This window comes from Fusarium tjaetaba (assembly GCF_013396195.1).
Source record: "Fusarium tjaetaba strain NRRL 66243 chromosome Unknown NRRL66243_c0000219, whole genome shotgun sequence".
In the NCBI taxonomy this organism is placed as follows: Eukaryota; Fungi; Ascomycota; class Sordariomycetes; order Hypocreales; family Nectriaceae; genus Fusarium; species Fusarium tjaetaba.
Genome location: NW_023501415.1, coordinates 137,718 through 155,998, shown reverse-complemented (window position 1 = coordinate 155,998; position 18,281 = coordinate 137,718). Strand labels below are relative to the sequence as shown.

General features: G+C 49.7%; 3 protein-coding genes across 3 annotated transcripts; 1 reads left to right on the top strand and 2 right to left on the bottom strand.

Moving 5' to 3' along the window:
• Nucleotides 1-663: 663 nt before the first annotated feature.
• FTJAE_9666 (uncharacterized protein) lies at nucleotides 664-2,777 on the top strand (the record flags this gene model as incomplete). The annotated part of the gene is made up of 3 exons (XM_037356609.1): nucleotides 664-686; nucleotides 742-1,617; nucleotides 1,667-2,777. The coding sequence occupies 3 exons, from the start codon at nucleotides 664-666 to the stop codon at nucleotides 2,775-2,777; spliced, it is 2,010 nt and encodes a 669-aa protein (XP_037203305.1).
• A 3,296-nt stretch (nucleotides 2,778-6,073) lies between these two features.
• FTJAE_9665 (phosphatidylserine decarboxylase) lies at nucleotides 6,074-9,808 on the bottom strand (the record flags this gene model as incomplete). Its single annotated transcript, XM_037356608.1, has 4 exons — nucleotides 6,074-6,301; nucleotides 6,351-7,102; nucleotides 7,152-9,420; nucleotides 9,605-9,808. 4 exons carry the CDS (start codon nucleotides 9,806-9,808, stop codon nucleotides 6,074-6,076), a joined length of 3,453 nt encoding a protein of 1,150 aa, XP_037203304.1.
• A 3,368-nt stretch (nucleotides 9,809-13,176) lies between these two features.
• On the bottom strand, nucleotides 13,177-16,579 carry FTJAE_9664 (C2H2 zinc finger transcription factor; the record flags this gene model as incomplete). Its single annotated transcript, XM_037356607.1, has 8 exons — nucleotides 13,177-13,218; nucleotides 13,452-14,215; nucleotides 14,254-14,402; nucleotides 14,579-14,700; nucleotides 14,777-15,824; nucleotides 15,925-16,029; nucleotides 16,080-16,105; nucleotides 16,151-16,579. The coding sequence occupies 8 exons, from the start codon at nucleotides 16,577-16,579 to the stop codon at nucleotides 13,177-13,179; spliced, it is 2,685 nt and encodes an 894-aa protein (XP_037203303.1).
• Nucleotides 16,580-18,281: the final 1,702 nt, after the last annotated feature.

Here is an 18,281-nt window from a genome sequence, read left to right as displayed (position 1 = left end):
ACAGAAGCACGACCCTCATATGCGGGTTACTCGTTCACATCAGGCTGGGTTGATTGGCTTCCACCCGTCCATCTAATTCATGCAAATGCTTGCAAGGCCCATGCTGGGGTCCCATGCGGAATCCTTGTACAGCCTAGGATCCCTCGACCACTTCTCTGGTTACGAGATCTTGAGCGTGTCTCTCGTCTCTTTTGGTCCAACGACTTCCTGGTCTTCTCTCCCCTCTTCTTTCTCTTCTATTCCACGGACCTTCTTTTCATTCGTTACGGTCTGTCGACTGTTGGTTATTCGTTCGTTTCTTACACTCATTTACCCTTCTGTTTAGTCTGTCGTTTCCTTGCTATATTTGCTATCCTTGAGGCGAGCTGCGCTCATCGTCGTAGTCTTTCCACCCTTTTTGACCATACAGCATCATCTTCACCTCAGATGTCACCCGGTGATCATCACACCTTCACACTTTGACTGTTGACCAACGAGTGTCGTACATGACCGATCTCCCTTGGCTTACATCTTCGAATCGACTTCGCCACATTGTGTGACAGCCTCTGAACAAATCAAACCTCAAAACTCCGTCATCTCATAAACCATCTCACATATACGATGGAGGGGCCTCCTTCTACCCGGTCATTTAGACCATGGGTGTGGGAGAAGCCTGGCTCAGTCATGAACTTTGAAAACTTCGAAAGGTATTCAAACAACAAAAGTCATGTCTGACTACAGTATCCAACTAATCCGAGATAGTATCTCAGAAGAGCCTGGCTCCGCGTCAACTACACGACCCCCGACTAGTCGGACTCGAGGCTTCACCACTTCTTCAGGGCGGCAGACCGTCAGATGGCCCTTTCACAGCTTCAGCAACTCACGATCTTCCATTCCCAATTACCCTCGCAGACCGTCCAACTCTCGCTCTATCCCACACAGTTCGGGCTCTTTTCCTCGCCGTGCTGCCAGCAGCATAAGTCGTTCTGTCTCTAGCGTTCTTGGTAGCGACATCATCCCTGACTATGTAGTCAACTTCATGCGCGGCGAGACGCCGGAGACTCTCGCTCGAAGACACCGCATCCCAGATAGTCCTGAGCCTGGACAGTTTCAACGCCCACGGGAATCTCAACTCGACTTTATTCACTCGGCCTCGAGTACACCCGACAACTCGAGGCCGGGTACTCCGAGGGCTGAACGGGAGAAGATGCTTGTGGAGGAACGACCGCAGCCTACCCGATCACTTATGACGGGATGGAGAGCTGGTGTTGCAGCCAACATGTTCCTGGCTTTCCTGATTCTCGTGGCTTCTGTGGCTTGTCTCGGTCTCGCCTCGGCCCATGGACACATGTCAACATGGGAGTCGTTGTTAATGGAGGGTAGTTCGACTACCGTTGAAGGTATTGCTAGAGGGATCTTGGCGGCCGTGAATGGGTTTTCCATCATTCTCCTCGCTGGGGCCAACTACGTCGTTCAAATCCTCAACAGCCCGACTCGTGCTGAGGTAGACAACGCCCACTCAACTTTTAAGTGGCTCGACATCGGTATCCCATCTCTACGAAATATGTCACTCATCTCTTCGACTAGGGCAACACTGTCAGGTATCATGATGGTGTTTGCCCTCCTTTCCCAAGTAATGTATGCAACCAAAACTCCGACGACATGTATTGTCACTGACAAATTGAAGATATAATTCCATAATTGTTACTACCGAACACGCAGAGGAATATAAATCATCGCTTAACGTTAACGGCCCTCTCCTCGCCGCTATTACGCTAATAAATGTTGTTCTCATCCTCACTTATGCCATTGCTGTCGCATTAGCACTCACCAGACAAGTCTTCAGCCCACTCGTCACGCTTGGTGATGCTCTGAGCTCGTTCCTCGCCGATCCCGATATCAGCACTCAGGACTCATGCCTCATCACCAAGGAAGAGATCAAGAAGGGATTATGGGGAGACCGAGAGGGCAAGTACTGGTATGCCAAGACAAGCCGCTGGGTTAATGTTCCCTCATTCAACCGATGGGCTATTTGGTTCATGACATGGATCATGCCTGTGGGGTTGGCAGCTGCGGCTCTGGCGCTAGGGGCTGTGGAGGAACCCAAGGAGGCCTTCACTAGGTTCGGCAAGGCGGCAGTGGTATATGAGCTGCCCGTGGGAACGTCAAGGTCTGGTATGGCCGTTGTGGCTGCGTTGCCCCAGCTCCTCTTGGGTCTGTTGTATCTTTCCAGTAATGCGCTGCTTACCTTGTTCTACCTGTCCCACGAGCTCTCGCACTTTACATCGGACCTGCTTCCTTTGCGCGTGTCTTCAGGACAGCCACTCGGTTCACAGACAACTTCACTGTATCTCACCTTGCCTCGACCCGTATCCTGGATACTCTTCTTTCTTGTTACCGCGATGGCATTTCTCCTCAGTCAGGGCATTCTTCTCGTGTCCGTGGACGGCATTAAGGGAACCACAACGGGAATTGGCTTCAGCCCCCTACCGCTACTTATCCTCCTCGTTCTACTCGTTCTACTCGGTCTCGGCATTGCTGGTCTAGCATTCCGGCAGGTGGATCCCCGTGGTTCCGTTGAAGGGGGAGAACCGGCCGGTAACCCACTCGCTTTAGTGGGCGGAACGTGTTCGGCGGTTCTGAGCGCACGATGCCACCGGGTACCGCGAGAAGGCGGTGTTGAAACACTCGAGGTTCGTTGGGGCGTGGTGCGAGAAGGTGTAGGAATGAACGCAGGACATGCGACCTTTTCTGGAAGACCAGTGGGGGACATCATGGTTGGTAGAGCTTACTCCTGAAGAGATGAATTTATACTATTCAACTGATTGTTTCGGGCAACGATTGCATTCTTTATAGCGGGTCTGATTATTCTTGGGATGCTGATGGTGTTCTGTGATAAGAGCGAGGTTCATTATGTAGGCACGGATGATACACCTGGCGTCTATTTGGAGAGGATTTCATGTGAAAAGTTCGAGTGTTTAAAAGAGTCGAATTTCTGTAGGTAATTTTTGTGCAAGATTGAGATAAAACTGCTATCAAATTGGATCCACCAGTTCGATGTGCTCCCATGTGTATGCTGTATGTATTCTAACCAGTAGAAATGATCGACTGGGGTGAGAATGAGAAGATAATGCCCAACAAAAGATATCAGGGCACACCTGTGGGTCCAGATATCTTATGTTATGAAACGGCTTGTTGGGTAGGTATGAGTAGACAGATTGAGAGTTGGGACATATGATCAGCAACTAAGATAATCAGAAATGGGTCATGGGCTAACGGTCGCGGCCAAGAACGAACACGAAATGGATCACTCAGAAGAGTCAAAGTTAAAATGAGGAATAAACAAGGCGAATGGTGTCAGCAACAGACGATTCGGACCCTCCCCCACGTTATACACTTCTGTCAAGTGTCACCAGTTGATGGTTGGGGCTTCAGAACGAAGAATTATCGTAGGAATAAGACAGGGGCATGGAGGGAACGAGTCGGCAAAGAAACAAATTCTCCTTTCACGGAATTCAAGGTAATAAGAAAGGTTGGTAGAAAGGAACCCCTTTGTTCTCGACCTTGTTGGACAAACGAAGTAAGGTAGAAGATCTAGAAGCCGACTTGGAAGACACAGACTTTGGTTGGTCAGACAGTGGTAATCTCTCTGAGCCACAAGTGGCCCAAGCCATGGAAGGTCATACGATTCACTGCCACATCAGACCAAAAGTCGGGCGTTTCTGACAATTAGCGAGCTTTTGATTGGTCAGCTGTCTCTTTCCCTTCCCATTCAGGATCTCCTGCCTGCCCACTCTCGGTTCGGAAGCAATTCACTTTTTACCTTGTGTGGCAGGTGCGGGTACTGCACTTTCTTTTCCATAAGGTAGGTAGGCAGGTTGATGAAGATGGCCCCATAAGGATACAAGCGGAAGAGTTGGAGCTTGGCAGGCAAGTCAGGTCCACTCCAGGTACCGACGTGCTGGCTTACCTTGAGGAAGGGGCACCTGGGCACCTGGCACCTCCCGTCATTTGAGGCAACCGACCTACCAAGGCAAGTAACAGGTAAGGTACTTAAGCACAAAGGTCTGCACTTCAGTCCGTGGACCTGTTTTCTGTGACTTTGACTTTACACATAATTCAATATTAGTACTCTAGTATATCAAACCTACCTACTACCTACCCACTCATACAATATCCGTCTATATATATATAACTCAACTCTCCTGGGCTTTCTCCTTACGAACAGCTCTTCGACCTCGACTACTACTTACACTCCTCTACGACCACAACCATTCTCATAATTAGTCTTCGCTTTCACACTTACCATCCCAAACATGACTTACACAATGACCGCCCACCTCTGCAAGCAGATCTACGCTTCCTGGCGTCAAACTCGACAACCTTCTCCCGACCTGGCTCCCCCAACACAGATCCCCTCGTCAATGTTCGGTCGTCCCATCTCGCGGTCCCCGTCACCCCCTGCTCAGCGATCAGAGCGACGCCCTTCCAACGCCTCAGACTCAGAATGGCACCCCAACAGTCGTCACTGAGGAAATACAAAGACTTACGATTTTGCCTTATTTACCCATGACTCATGAGACGGGTCGAACTTTTGCATTCAGGACACGGGCACAGCATCTGGCGCATATGACTTTGTTATACTGGACGGGATTTGAAGCCGTCGCTAAACTTCCTCTTACACATTACTCCCAATCTTCAAGATTCTGAAGATTCCAACACCTCTCTTTTGACGCCTCTCGGTACAAAAAGTCGAATCCTTCAAAATTTCCATCAACAGATCTGCCAACATACTCTCCCTCAGACGAGATGCATCAAAAACAGCCCAGATCTGTGGGGCCAGTATGCTACTATGGGACCACAAGGTGTCAATCACGAAATCTTGTCCCAGAGTTGCATAATAAGAGATGTCCCCCACGTTCGCATCAGAAAACGCCAGGAACCGACATGCGAATCGTCATTCCTTCGGATGGAATGCAATACTCTAAGGCGCCATGTAGACGTACAGGCAGACTGGACCGAGACCTTTCGGATAGAGGCTCTTCTTTTTTACACTTGTCTTTAAATTGTTGAGTGGTTGAAATCAGCAACCTCTTTTTCACACTAGATACCCAAATGAAACTCAATATTCTGAACCAAATATCATTATCTATTCCCTCCAGTCCAACCCTGGCAACCCATGACTCGAAATCGATAACAGTGGCATGACCATCTGCCCACATTGAACACCCCCTGTAATCGGGGTGTGCCGCCGATCTTTCTTTTGCGGGGTGCTCAAGGGACTCGCTGTGGCGGATGAAGTCTATCCTTGAAAAGGTATTTCATCACGTGTCGTCACGACATCAAGTTCAATACCAGCATAGGTAGAAATCATTGACCAAGTATTGATTATCTAATTATCCTTGGGTGAAGCAAGGAAGACATCACGCAGTGCTACCTTTACCAGGCATAGAATCCTACCCCAAGTCCATCTTTAGCCTTCCCCAGATTTTAGCCCAGCTGATTCTCCAACTCCTTCAGCTGGAGCAAGAAGTGCTTTTCTTCGGATCGGTTCGGCTTCCCCCACCAATCTCACGTACTTTTGGACCTGACCTATTTCCGAACCGAGCTATTCAACTTTTAGATGTTGTTACCTGCCCTGCTTCATCATGGGTCTATGAGGAGGATGACTGACGACTGACGTATGCAAGTTGGTCCTGTATGATAGGGATCCGTGTGACACCAATACCAAGCATTCTGATGTATCACTAGATAGTTAAGCATATATGCACTAATATAAACAGAAAAGTGTCTGTGCTACTGTCCGTTTTGTATCCACTTCGCTTCGCTTTTTCGTTTACGTCGTTTCGTTTCTCATGCACCAAGTTATATCCTATCCTGTTTCTCCTTGTCCAATCACCACGGACCGAGCATGTATTCCTTTGTCCTCATACAAATCCCTCGATAAACCAGTTCAATGGCCATATCTACGTCCCCGGAGGCTACCTATCCAGCTTCTACATGCCCTGCTTAATGTTGAATATATGCCCTGTCGTCTCCGCGTCCATCGGCGGCACCTCCGCTTACATCGCTTCCGCGTGCCATGCCGACGTCTCTACATCGCCGACGCAGCCATTGTATCGATGGTGGGCTTGGATGTTAATCTTGATGGCTGCTCTTCCTCTCCACTACCATCTGGAGACTCCTGCAAGGCTACGTTGCCCTGGATTCGTCTCTTGGCAGCTCTCTTGTCCGCTTCCGTGATGTTCTCTGCCTTCTTTCGCATATCAGGAGTCCACTGTGGCTCACTAGGCGTGTGGCCAACAGACATGCCAACTCGGACCTTTACCGGGAATTAGTAGCTGTGTAACTCACCAATGTGAATTACTTACCAGAGTTTCAAGTGCATCCTTGCTATTGTCGACAAGATCATCGTCGAACACCATTCGTCCAGGTTCAAAAAGCAGCAGGATCGTGCTGCCACCAAACTTGAAGTATCCAAGCTCTTCTGCTCGGTGGACTCTCTCGCCCTCCTGGCGGGTAATGACAGTGCTCCCTACCATCATTGCACCGACGCAAATAACCATGACGCGTCCATGTTGTTCACTGTCAATTGGCACGAGAACTCTCACGTTCTCTCCGTAAACGTCCAGAGCGGATCGGATAGCCATGGGGTTCACTGTATAGTATTCACCCTCAATCGTCTTGGGCTTGCCCATGACACCGTCCACAGGGATGTGGAAGCGATGATAATCCTGAGGAGCCAGTCGGAAGATGCCCAGAGCTCCGCCCTCAAACCGGGACACATCCTCAGGGTAGGCGTCGCCGAGAAGCCTCTTCATGTTAAACTCACGACCCTTGACCCAAATCTTGGTAGCGACAGTGATAGAGTTGAAGACGACGCTTCGACAATCGGCTGGTGAGACGATAATGTGAGGGTTGTCGGGCGCAGAGCAGGGTCGAGCACCAGGCTTCAGGGCGCGGTAGAAGAACTCATTGAAGTTGTTGAACTCCTCCAACGGCAACAGGACTTCCGACATGTCGAGACCATGGAAAGCAATGAACTTCTCAATCTCATCCTTGGACGCAGGATCGTCAAACTTCTTACCCTGCTTGATACTCAGATTTTTGAGCAGTTTTCGGACTGTAGCCTTGTCAGTAATGCCGTTTTGCCAGGCGAGCACTCTGCTTACTTCGCTTGTTCTCCATATCTCGAGATTTGAGCCCCTTGTACAGCAGACGAATGCCGAGTCTTACATAAACACTCATCTTCTCCTCGTTGATCTGCCCCGTGAGACGATCTTGCACAAGGATATTGGCCGAGTTGGCACCCAGCTTGTAACCGCCGTAAGAGATCTTGGTAATGACCTTCGAGTACCACTTGCGCTGCGCCTGGCTGGCTGTGACAAATCCGCCCACTAGCACGCTATTGACTTGCCTCCAGTCTTGGCTTGCGCATGTCGCGATATGGGTGATGATGTCAGCATCCTTGCGCTTGTTGAGTCGCGGCTGGTGACAGATAGGACATTCTCGGATCTCTACGACATGCTCTTCAGAACGGTCGTCACTGCTGTCTGACTTGTCGAGGGGATCGCCCTCCTCATCTGCAGGTGTCTTCAGAGTAGGGACATTTGAGATGGGAGTCTGAGTTCCCGATGTCGAGTCGAGTTCTAGAACGCTGGGGGTCTCTGAGCCACCGTTGTTGTTATGTCCATGACCTGGCACGTGGAGGAGGTTCTTCATCTCGGGCACCAAACCCTTTAGTTTATCTGCAGTTGTGCCTGAGGATCGCCTTCGTCCTTCCAACTGGTCCTCCAAGCAGATAACGCACTCGTCCATCGTAAGCTCCCAGTTCTCGTCGTTATCAGCATCACGGTGGGGGAATCGCTTGAAAAAGCCATCGATGGTATTCTCGGTAAGCGTAGAACCCAGAGACTCAAGCATTGTTGTGAGCTCGATTCTGCTGATGCGACCACTCTCATCGGCATCATATTGCCGAAGCATGGCTCGCCAGAACTGCTGTCGGAGGGCATCATATGGCATGTACTTCGCGCGGAGGTATAGAACGGGATTGTGCTTCTTCTCCCACTTTTCGGTGTTCTTCATCTTCAGAGGAACGTTATACTCATAAAAGTCGGCATCTCCGCTGTCCTGGTTGGTCGAGTCAGGATCAGAACCAGTATTGGCGAGGACATCCGCGGGTGCCAGCTTGTTAGGGTCGGGTGCTGAGGTGGGCGCAGGGGCAGGAGTCGCTGATGCCATGCTCGTGTTGGAGGCGTGCTTGCTCAGTGGGGGACGAATCATCTTGCTGATACTGGAGGAAGAGTTGGATCGTGACATGGCGAGCTTCTTGAACCGCGATCGCGAAGGAAGCGGCTCGGCCTGTGCAGGGACTTGGAGATCATAGAGTCCGGTTTCGGGGTTTGCTTTGGGGGCTCTCTCGATCAATTGGTGGATTGGAAGATCGCACGAGGCAATGAAATCGTTACCGGAGTATTTATCGTGGTCGATGACAGTAAAAGCGAAGGAGTATTGCTGCTCGTGACTTTGGATATGGAACAGCATCTTCTCGTTATAGACAGGGTTGAGGTCATGACGAATGCGTCGAGTGCGGTATGTCTTCTTGCCGAGGGATGCCACAACGAACGGGTCCATATCGAAGCTTGTGCGTGTAAGGTTGGATTCGGGAGGCAGGTCTGTGATCTTGATGACCTCAAGATAGATGATTCCAACAACGTCGGAGCCACTGCTGGCAAAGGCATAAGGGTTGTTGCGCCTCCTCTTCTTCAGTCCTCGAATTCGAAGTCGGCGCTTGCGCTTGGTAGCATCTTGTTCACCTTCATCCTCATCAACCTCGTCGGAGTCGTCTTCATCGAAATTGTCATCGTCATCATCACTGGGGCTGTCCTGAGGGTTGGGGGCGGACTGGGAGCCTGTGGGGGCCAAGTTCGGTGTCATCGAGGGTGTTACGTTTCGAGAGCCAGCGGGGGCAGTTCCTACAAGGGCTTGGAACTTTTCGAGGATTTGCTGTGGTGTCGCTGACGGGTTCGTCGAGTCGAAGAGGGAAAACTGTAACTGGACTTCGCCAGAGACAACACTCGTCTTCTTGCCGGGACGCTTGCTCTTGAGACGGTACCAGGTAGGTTCCTGTTCCACCTTGTCGTTGTTGAAGATCTCTTCGAGAGCGAGATCGAGCTCGCCCATGTAATCTTTTCCAAAGCGGTCCTTGTCCCAGCAGATGACATCCAGGACCAAGTTCTGGACAGATGTGAGGGGAATTTCCTCGGTGACGTTCCACTCTGGGTTAAGAGTCTTTGGGACATCGTTGGTTACGATTCGAGAGTCGCCGCTAGAAAGAACGAGGTACTGAAGGTCAACTGTCAGTATTGGGGCCACGGTGTTGGGAGAGGGACTTACAGGATCGGATGTGCCGCTTCGATCTTTGGCTGCAAGGTCTTTTCCCTGGCAAGATGTTAGCAGAAGCCTGGTGAAATGAATTTATACTCGGATGTCCTCGCACTGCCTTGCTGCTGCGGCGACTAGATTGGGCAGAGAATCGATGATGGCTGGAGGGACCTGCAGCCAGCTCGTATAAGAGCCCGGGCGTCAAGTGCACAAGTACCAAGAGACAATCGATATATAGTACCTTTATAATATAAACTCTGAGGGCCAGACCATTTCCAGCGTCCCTCGAAGGGCTCGTGCTATCATTTTTCGAGCGCATGGGAGGACTGTTGCTGCGGTTGTTTTTGGTTCTTCCGTTGGTGTTGCTGACGGAGTGTATGGTTGTGGAGGAAGAAGAGGAGGATCGAGAGGTCGATTTGAGCCGTGTTGGGATGATGCGCACCATGACGAAGAGAGGGCCTTGGCTCGGCCGGACTGGGGCTCCAACAGCTGGAGCTCCCTGTCACACACAGCACTGGAGTCTCAAAAGTTATGGAGGGTGATAGATCGATCGACAGCGGGGGTGCTGGAGCTGTACTGTACAGTAAGTACCTATGGTAGGTCCTGGACTGGAAGGGTGTGGTGTGGTCGGGTCGGGTGCGTCCAGGCGTCTCAGGCGCTCAGCTCAGGCGGATTTCCAGGCGATGACACCCACAAAGTGTCCTGCAATACCTAGGTGTCCCAGGGGTGAGGGCCAAGGTTGATTCCGCTCGTAGCTTTGGGGGGTGCAGACTGTCTTGGGATTGGTGGGGATGCTTGGTAGGGGCGGGGAACGAACAGCCAAAAGTGACGTAGTGAAAACCAGGAACAGATTTGCCCTACTAAGGTAAAAGGTAGTACAAGTATTTCAAATTTGATGTCTCTCAAGTTAATCTGTTGATGTTGTAAGAAATTTAAGAGTGTTGTCGCCCGCTTCAGCTCGAAATGACTTCAGGGGTTGGAGCTTATTATCGCCGCTTATCGTTTCAGATATGTGCGGTTTGGTTTGCTCGTTTCCAAAAGATTCAGCTCAGCTCAGGTCAGCTCTCAAGTAGAAAATGGTTGGGTTCGTAGCATGAATGAAACCCGTTCTCGACCCCCTTTTTTTTTTTTTTGTTGGCGGTGATATAAGTCGTCGTGTCGGCTCGTGGCTTAGATTGGCTGCTTCATTCGATATACGCTGTGACCATTCCCGCTGCAGTTTCTTCCTTTTCTCCTTTTCTTTTCACCCTATTGCTCTTCAGCGATTGCTCAGCTCGTAATCCAGATTCGTTCTCTGGCGACTGCCCAGGCCAAGCCACGGCCAAGCCCCGGTATCGAGTGTCAGCGCCGTCTGAGCCGCGAATGTGGGACAAGGAACGCGAGAGGATCCGTCTGTGACCGGTCGGTGGAGTATTGTGATAAATAAAAGTATATTGGTTGATGGTGAGAGGAGAGACAGCAGTGAGTTTGTTGGATGGTTGAGCGTAGAGTAGAGGCACGTGAGGCAGAATATAAAGAGAAGTAATAATAAGAAGAGAAGTGATTCAAATCAAACCCAGCTCGGTAATAAAACAGACGAGACGAGACGAGACGAGACGAGACGAGAAGTTGAATTAAACAAGATGAGGTACGAGGACTCAGGAGTGACCGTGATACTAGGAAATCAAGTTATCATCCATGAAGAAAACAATTGGGCTTCCCCTGGTTGGTTTGCTTTTTTTCTCCTATCTCCTTCTTCTTCTTCGTCTTCGTCTTCTAATCTCGTCTTATGTCTCGCAAAATAGGTAGAACTCAGTAGTAAGAAGAACGAGAAAGGAAACAAAACAGAAAAGGCCGGAAGAGGGAAATGACCCTTGTTTTAATGCGATACAGTCGAGAATAAGCTCACTCCTTGTGTTTCTTCCATTCTGCTCAGGGCAGCTTTCCATGGATCCTTCACATCCCAACGTCTGCCCTAGGACCTACTGGTACTGGTACCTACTTACCCAAGCTACCTCCACTAGGTCCCCCAAATCAGTCAGGGCTGTCCTGCCTGTCCCTTGGTTAGCCTCTAGACTCCGGATTCCAGGACTAGGCCACTAGAGCCATCCGTGAATACCTAGCGTTGGGGCGCCTTTTTTGCCGTGCCGGTTCCGTGACTGGGGGACACGTATTCGACCATACCGTCTCTCGACCTGGTTTAGTAGTCAACTAAATGGATGAACCCGAATTTGATTGAGCTAATAAAAGGTACCTTGCCTTGAATTGTCTCATCTCGTCTCGTCTCGTGTTGTTGGCTGAAGCGAAACAGAAGAAAATGCCTCTTACATAGGTCCGGACATATACATATTGTTGTTTTTAACCTGGCAAAAGGCTACTGGCCGTATCTGACCTTACCTTATCCGCTAGGTAGTTTTTTCATTAGCCTCTATTCCAGAGCTTCGTGAGTATATACGAGAGAGTTCTACTGGCCAGGGTAGTCTACCTCGCCCTAAAGTTACATATCCTCTCGTGTTAAATTCCTTCCATGACATCCAATGCAATGCATCCAAATCCCCTCGACTCGGTTCCTTTCAGAATAGGCAACTCGGTCTCGACTCTTGGCTCCAGTATTAATGGTGCCGATTGTCCGTGAACCTGCCAGATCCGAGTCATCATGTCATGGCTTGGCCTTGTTGATGCTTAATACACTGTCTACCTACCTACCTCACCCAAGTATCATGAGAGGCTCCCAATGTTTGCTTGGATTGCCGATCAGGATTTAATATGAGGTACTTTATTAACAACCTACTCTGCCACCGACAAAGAGGCATACAGTAGGTTCACACACAGCATAACTAAAACTCAAGTCTGGGCTCTGGCTTATTATGTATGTCGGAGGCTAAACCAACAACGGAACATCCACCAAATTTATTCCCATCACCGCTCAGATACGGGCGGACAATTAATCTCTCTTGTTCCTCCGCCACCGCTTCTTTTCTTCTTTTAGTCGTATTCTGAATTTCTGTCTATCGAGTTCTTTGCATGTGATCAAGCTCATCAATCATGCGTGCGTAGTAATCAATCATACTCCGCTCTTGGCCTCTAGGCTCTAAGTTAGGTGCCCATACATACGACCGAGATACCTTGCCCTTCTCGATTTGGTGATATTCTTCGAGCTCTACGAGTTACCTTATAATGAATGCGTCCTCTCTAAATGCCAGGTGGTAGGCACCTATGTATATCAATTCCTCAACCTAGGGTAACCAGACCACCCAACTTCCAGTCACCACTCAACATTCAATTCCGTGTAGCAATAATCAGCACAAGTCATCCCCCGACGTCACTGGAATGGTTCACACTCGCCCTCATTTAACAACCTCCAGGCCCTTGTCTCTATTCTAATTATCTCCCAGGGCTGAGATCCTGAGACAACGCCACAAGCCACCAAACCCCTCTCCTCATCCGCCCTCAGTCCCATATCATGTCCAGCTCTCATCCTACGCTGGGAGGATCAATTCTATCAAAATGTGTCAATATCTCTCATGACCTGGCAGCTATCTTCCCCGAAATACTCCTAAGCCATTTCATCTCCAGTTGGGTCAACTGTGGTCTCTTGAGCTTCCGAACGCCTCAGTTGAAGCTCTCCACTACCTGACCGTTTCGCATCAGTACATATCTGCAAGCTGGATCATGGTCTCAGTTGACCACCCTACTGAGACCAACCCAACACCCACCTGCCTATCATATGTCGCCTATGGTTGTAGACATGCATGTGAAAGGTTCAGCAGATGAAAGGCATCGTTTCCTTCTACAACATTACGCTATGATTTCTTCAACCAAGGCATGTATCTTTCACTCCCAAATCCACACCTCTTTTGATCGCTCAACTCCGTCCTACATGCATTTCTCATATCACATCAATGCGGTCAACTCGAAACAAATATATAAATGAGAGAGAAGAAAGAAATAGGGCATGGCCCTTCATGAATTCCAGACCCTCAAACAGCTGGTCACGACCTCGCAGATACCCCCCTTTCTAGTTGTTTTAAAACGTTCACGGCATCTGCAAAAAGAATGTTTCCTCCGCCCAGACAATCCTTTTCCAACGCCTCCTTCACAAGACTTACAACCTTTTGAGCCCCATTGCGGTGATTCTGAGCTTGCAACTCAGACGGCTCCAGATCCGCAACTGTCAAGATCCACTGCTTTGGAGCTTTTGGCAAATTTTTGGTATTATCCCTGTCCTGTTTATCCTCAATACCAAAGGCCCAACAGATCAACGAGCAAACGTAAGCACCCCAGTAGTCCGAAATATCTGTCCAATGTACTGCTTGTTGCTGACTGGATTTTCCTTTTCTGTCTTCTTCCTGACCGGATGAAGTCTTGAGATTAAGGAACATGTTCAAAGCACGGGCAGCAAAAACCGTGGCGATCGCAGCTGTGCTAGATTTGCACCATTCGCCTAGTAACCTCTGGTGTTCCACAAAGACATTGAAGTCCGTCACCTTCTTGTTGAAGACCCAGCTCTGCCCAGACACTGATAATAGGTAGTAAAGAGGTGTGTAGTGAAGGGCGAGGTAGGTGCTGACAACTGCCGAGTCAGGAAATACTCTTAACATAAGCATTCTCTCCGACTCAAAGTTCAGTGCACCATCCATCAGGCCAACGTGTGCTGGGTTCTGACGACGCGAAATAAATAATGAACATGCTGCAAGCAAGATTGCCGCGTCAAAGGCAGGCAGAGATGCTACATCAGTGGCAGAGAGTGTCCTGATGTTGATGCTTGAGATGGTTTTTGGGTCCTTTCTTGTCCGTAGTCGTGTCCATGTTTGGGGATCATGTGCTTCCCAGGATTTCGTTGTTGTTGCTGTGAGTGGAATAGGAAGAGTGTCTGGAGCAGTGTAGTCCAGGCCAATGGCGGAAACATACGGTCGTTGATGATACCGTGAACTGTGGACATCCAGGAGGAAGCAGGCAGCCAGCAGTCGTCGTTGAGTTTCTGCAGCAACCCAGATCTTCCAAGCCGACTGACCTTGGGTTGAAGAGCCGGAAGAAGATTCATGGTGATGATTGAAAACCTATCGGGAGTTGAGCCAGGTGTTCGAGGGGATATGAGGTCGAAAAGAAAGACATGATGTTTAATGATTCCAATAGAAGAGAAAGGTAAAGAATAGAAGAAGGGGAAAAGAAGAAGAGAACGGAGGAAATAAAGAAATAAAGGGAGGAATAATCAAGAGAAATCACGCGGACTAACCCTGTGGTAAAGTGCAGTGAACCGGGCAGAGGGCTGATGTGAGTGTGGCTTTCTGCCACGAAACCGAGCATAATACTCGCAGAGTGCAATAGTTTGCTGTACTGGTATTGACCACTTTTCAGCTTGTATAAACTAAGTGTATCAGCACCGGTCGATTGTCGACTGCTCCTTTGGCGAGCTCCTGTTCTCTCAACTCACCACTTTTGACTTTTGCCAGGCGTATGCATGAAGCTGAGCTCCCTTCATGCGGTCTTCTGCGTTGGGGATATATTGTGTGGCCAGAGCAGCCATGGCGCATTGGAGCACCTGCACATGCTCTGTCTCCTCCGCGGGTACATCCTCGTAAGTGTGCTTATGTATGATGGGGTTCTTGGGATGGACATGCTCCCAGTAAGTTTCTAAGTATGTCGGAATTGAGTCTCTCGTTGCTGTAGGGAGAGATAGGGGCATCAGATCAGGAGTACTCAATAAGCTACCATCCGAAGGCCCAGAGCTACATGCCCCCAATCCGAAAACTCCATCTGATGCTGGCAGCGAGGGGACAGCTACTAAAGTCTCAGATTGAGCGACAGCTAATGAGGGGGACATGCTACGAACTGTAGGAATAGGGATCTGGTTGGTAGTGCTGAAAGAAGGGCCTTCGGAGTATCCAGGTAATGCAAGATCCATATCGCCAAAGACAGAAGGATATGCTTGTGGCGGAGTGTCGGTATATGAATACGAGCCAGGGTATGTGTTGCTGTCCAGACTGGCAGTGATGTCATTTGCAGTAGTTGGGTAAGTTGGAGTCGCAGTCATCCAAGAACCGTTCGTTGTTGGCACGGAGAACTGTGAGCGCCTGGTGTTATCCGGAGGAGTCGAGAATGTGCTTGTAGGGGCTGATGAAGACATTGAGCTTTCAGGCCAGCCTAGATCAGGGGGTGCTTCCTCAGGAATGGATGATATGAGAGACATGTCGGACATGTTTCGTGGTTCCGAATAGCTTGTTACAAAACTTTCGTTCGTTGGCAGTGTATGGAGTACATAGTTGTTTGGCCCGATGGGGTAGTTGTCTGAGGAATTGTTGACGGTTGGCGGCGGATTGTAGGCCTGATGAGGTGCAGATGTCGATACCACTGATGGCCATGAGCCAACCATGTTCGAGCTGCTGCTTGCGGTTACTGCTCGAGGGTGTCTATAGACTTCCGGCATCTTGAGTCCTGATTCTGGGACAGAGTCTGCAGGAGGCAGGTTAGGTGTTTTCGGGCTGCCTTGACGGTTATGTTTCGGATCTCTAACATCTTGACCATCTTGCTCACTACTCTTATTAGCCTCGAAGCTCTCCGGGTGCCACTATCCCAACGTACTGTCTTTGGACATGACGGTCGAGGAGGTCCTTGCGATGGAAAGTCTTGTTACAGTTTTCGACCGGGCAGAATAGATCAGGAGCTGAATGACTGAGTTGATGACGTCTGCATCCCATTGTTAGAAACACTTTTTAGCTTCGAGGAAGACCACAAACCTCAAGTGCTCTGCCCGAGAGAAGGTCTGGGAAAGTTAGATGTGAAGATCGTGGAGAAAGAAGGAATATACCTTGGGGCATTGGTTGCATGTGTGAACCGGGACACCTTTCTTCGCCTTACTGATCTTTCTGGTTATAGGAGTCAACTTTACGTGTGCCTCTCCAGTGGCTGCTCCGGTGAAGGGCCTCATGGGAGTGTGAGATGATGGGCCAGGCTGGTAGGAGAATTCGTTGGAGTCGACACTTGCGTTGCTACGGCGTCGGCTAGTCATGTTGATATTGGGCTTTGGTGACGATGGGTGATCATCGAGACAAGATGTCATGGATGAGACAGGATTATCAGACCTGCTGTTGTGGGAGGAAGGGGGTGGTGGATGTTTTAATGTAGTAGCATGGCTGTGGGTAGAGGGTGGTCTTGAAGTCGAACCGACGGAACGGATTCCGGAACTTGAATCGACGTGTTCATCGTCGGTGTTCATGATATTCTTGAGACTAGCCATGGCCCAGAGTTGAGAACAGAAGCACAAATCAAAAGAGGCAGTGAGTCCGGAGAATTGTAGATGGACAAGCCAAACTTAGTAAGACACAGCCCCCAGGGAGGCGTATGAACAAGTCCCGGCAGATGGGACGTTTTAGGCTCATGTAAAGAAGGTGGGCGATGAGGGTATAGAACAGCAAGCGGGAGTAATAGTGGGGGAGTTGGTGTAGAATTGAAGCAAAGATCACAGACGGGAAGAGGTACAGACGGCTAAGGCTGGCGAATAGAGCAAGCTCGGTGTTTAGCAGGGATGCAGATGTGAATATGGGGCTCAGTGCAAGTGAGATATTTACTCTTGGTACAAAGATAGGAACCAGGAGAGGCATTGCTGGGTTAGACCTGGGCAGGATTATCTGAGAGTGTTAGAACATGGAGCATGGGGATGTCGATGTGATTGACCCAAGGTTGAAGACAACCCTGCGAGCTGAGTATGGGGCGCAGGACAGGGGAGTTGATGCATGGATTGAAACATGGATATGGACAAGATTAGATGCTTTGAAGGAGGTGAGGTGGAGGGGAGAACAAGAGATGCACCTGATGCAAGGCACTTGTCTGCCTCTTGAAAACCGTACGTAGTGTTTAAAACGTCCTCGACACCAAAAGGTCGGGACATGGGGAATCCATCCCATTGTTTGGTTTGGCTTGTCCATGTGCCACCCTCTCACATCGACCCTTGTCGCATGCTTGCCGCTCCCTTTTCGTCGAGAATGCGACAAGTGGCGGGACGGGGCCGCAAGCGCCATCTAAGCCTTCAAGGAACGGTACCTGATCGAGCAACTAGCGCCCAGGTGTGGTACTGTACCAAAAAGACACTATTCATCCCCCCGACCGATCCGATGGCTTGCGGGTGGTAGCTCGCGCTTAGACGTGGTTGGCGCAGACCTATCCAGTGCTTTGTGAAGAGAGACAGAATGGCGGCGATGATCAGTAAGAATGGTTGCATTGAGTAAAGTGAGTAATGTTGCACATGAAAGAATCCAAAAATACCAGCACGGGAACAGCAGCACATAGGCGTAGAAATTCCAACTGGAACTAGGGGAAGCTCGGGCACTAGTGTTAAAATTGATTTTGGAGCTCCAGTTTCACAGGAAGCTAAGCAATGCATCTGCATCTGTGCTGTATCTGGGCACTGAGACATCGTGGGCATGGGCATGGGCATGGGCATGGGCATGGGCGTGGTCGGGCGGGTATGGCGTCAAGGCGCCTGTTGGTGGCTGCTCTAGAAGCCAGAACCGATCATGGCTTGATGTCTCCAGAATGATAACAGATGACATCTCGCATTTAGAATGGGTGTGGTTGTCTGACAGGGATCGGCAACATGCGTACATAGATGATAGGAGAGAAAAAAAAGATCCTATACCTAGAAGAGGCTGTGTCTAGAAAGGTTAAGTCGAAGAAAATGAGCTGGGGAGAGAAGGAAAGGCGGCCGACAGGTACCTCAGGACGTACCTACTAAGGTATACCTCCAGGTTCCAGTAGCTCTTGCTTGCATCAGTGACAGGTACCGGCTTACCCAAGAGCTTGACCCAAGATAGGTGCCTAATGTACTGACTTCAATGGTACCTACTAAGGCATTCCCATGAGTCTGGTCCCGATATTACCGATATCTCACCTATTGAGTTTATTGACACTGCTCTTAGATGGTGTTTTTTAAACTTTTCTAT